The sequence below is a fragment of the Chrysochloris asiatica genome, unplaced genomic scaffold, assembly GCF_000296735.1.
Source record: "Chrysochloris asiatica unplaced genomic scaffold, ChrAsi1.0 scaffold00038, whole genome shotgun sequence".
Classification (NCBI taxonomy): Eukaryota; Metazoa; Chordata; class Mammalia; order Afrosoricida; family Chrysochloridae; genus Chrysochloris; species Chrysochloris asiatica.
Window position 1 is genome coordinate 18584688 of NW_006408556.1, and position 2047 is coordinate 18586734.

General features: G+C 38.5%; 1 protein-coding gene across 1 annotated transcript in view; it reads right to left on the reverse strand.

Moving 5' to 3' along the window:
- RCAN2 (regulator of calcineurin 2) overlaps window positions 1-1744 on the reverse strand; it is a 31367-nt gene extending 29623 nt beyond the window's left edge. The window contains exon 1 of the mRNA XM_006860606.1: window positions 1646-1744. Within this exon, the coding sequence (XP_006860668.1) occupies window positions 1646-1744 (99 nt within the window). The remainder of the gene's footprint in view (window positions 1-1645) is intronic.
- Between the last annotated feature and the right edge of the window lie 303 nt (window positions 1745-2047).

Consider the following 2047-nt stretch of genomic DNA (forward strand, 5'->3'; position numbering starts at 1 on the left):
TTTTTTTTTTTTTAGTTTCATGATCTTTCTGGAGATTTGAGATGCTCTTTTCATTCCCCCTTTCCCATCAGGCACAAAACACAATTGTCTTCTTGTCTTATACAGGACAGTTAGTTATTTTCATCTCTCAGTCCTTTATCTTAGTAAGGAAAAATACTTTGTTGTATTAAACCACTGAGATTTGGGGTCTATTTTCTTCCTGAAGCACAGACAGTACTATACAAAGCAATAATTTAAATATTTTGATTTAATACACAATTTCAACTCAACTGAGCGAAGATCTATTAAATGCTTACTCTGTACAATGCACAGTCTCTAGGTTTCAGGAGGACATAGAGATGAATATAATTTAGTTCCCACACTCAATGATCTAATAATTGAACAAAAGAGACAGACAAATCAAGCCAGAAAGCACTGCTGTTGTCCTGTGAAATGCCGTCAAGTAGGTTCTGACTCATAGTGACCCTGTATAGAGATTCCAGGAGTCCTGGTGTGGCACTGTGGGTTAATACACTAGACTGCAAAGTTGGTTTGAACTGCAAGGTTGGTGGTTCAAGCTTACCAGTCACTCCTTGGAAAATCTCTAGAGGGTCACTATGGGTTGGAACCGACTCGACAACAACAACATAGAGATTCCAAGGAGCAGCTGGTGGGTTCGAACCACCGACTTTCTGGTTCAAACTGGCTTTGCAGTCCAGTGCTTATCCTACAGGGTCATACCAAGACTCCAAGAAGACTGTGGAAAGAGCTAAAAAGAAACATCTTAGGATTCTTTCCTTTCTTCCTGCCTGCCTTCTCTATCTATCTATCTATCTATCTATCTATCTATCTATCTATCTCTATCTCTCTATCTCTCTATCTCTCTAACTATCTATCTATCTATCTATCCATCCATCCATCCATCAATCTATTTACACACACACATACATACATGCATGCATACATATATATATATAGGGGCATTTCTCAATTATTGAAAGTTCACTTTATGCGATTTTGCTTTTACAGAAGACCTACATAACAACCTGTTTTTAGCAATTGGAAGGGAATTTTTACAAAAAGTGTTCATTTTGCAGCAAACCCCGAAAGAAGCAGCCCACACCCACAGCAGTGACAGTGGTATCGGCTGGTTCCTTCCCTGGGAACTACTCTCAGCATCTCTGCATTGAGCTGGCATAGCTTTCAACTCTGACTGTGAACACATCTTTAAGACTTTATGCATTATTTGCAATGAATCTGTAGATTATTTTTTGGATCTGGGAATGCTCAAAAAGTTTCTCATATAAATTAATGGTAATTGCTTCCTCACTTTATGCCATTTCAGCTTCGATTTCATAGGAATGCTCTACTTTTGATGGCAAGGGAAACCTGTATATATAATTTCATACTATAAATAAGTAATGTGTATATATAAATACCATCTGTCTGGTTCCCCTTAGTCTTAAACATAAACAAAACCAGTGACTGTTAAATTACTACGTACCCTAAATGGAGAAATTGTCACTAAGGAAATAGCTTCCATAAAGAAAACTATAATAAAAGGGATTTCTCATCAGAGCGAGTACAAGTTGATGGGGAGAGGCAGGAAAGAGGAATTTTGACTTTGGAATGGACCTAAGATGATTAACTTAACCTTTATTTCTACCTCTATCATTTTACAAATCATAGAGCCTGGAGCCTGGAGCCTGGAGTTGCCCTGAGGAGTCGACCCTGGAGCCTGGAGTTGCCCTGAGGAGTCGACCATGGTCACTTGGCAGTGCCAAGTTAGTGGCAATGCCATGGTCTGGGCAAAGTCCTCTTGACCCTGACTATAGAGACGCTGTCATTGATATAAAGAATTATATGGCTAGATGGGTAGGAAGAAATAATTGCTTTACTAAGCAAGAGTAAGAGATGGTGTCATGGGTTATATTGTCCAACGTCTCCCCAAAGTATGTGTCAATGAGGTGACTCCCAGTATTATGCAGTTGTCTTCTATTTTGTGATCTAAAGTATTTATCCTTCATTTTGTTATATGTGCTATAGATTCTAACCTCTATATGTTAAT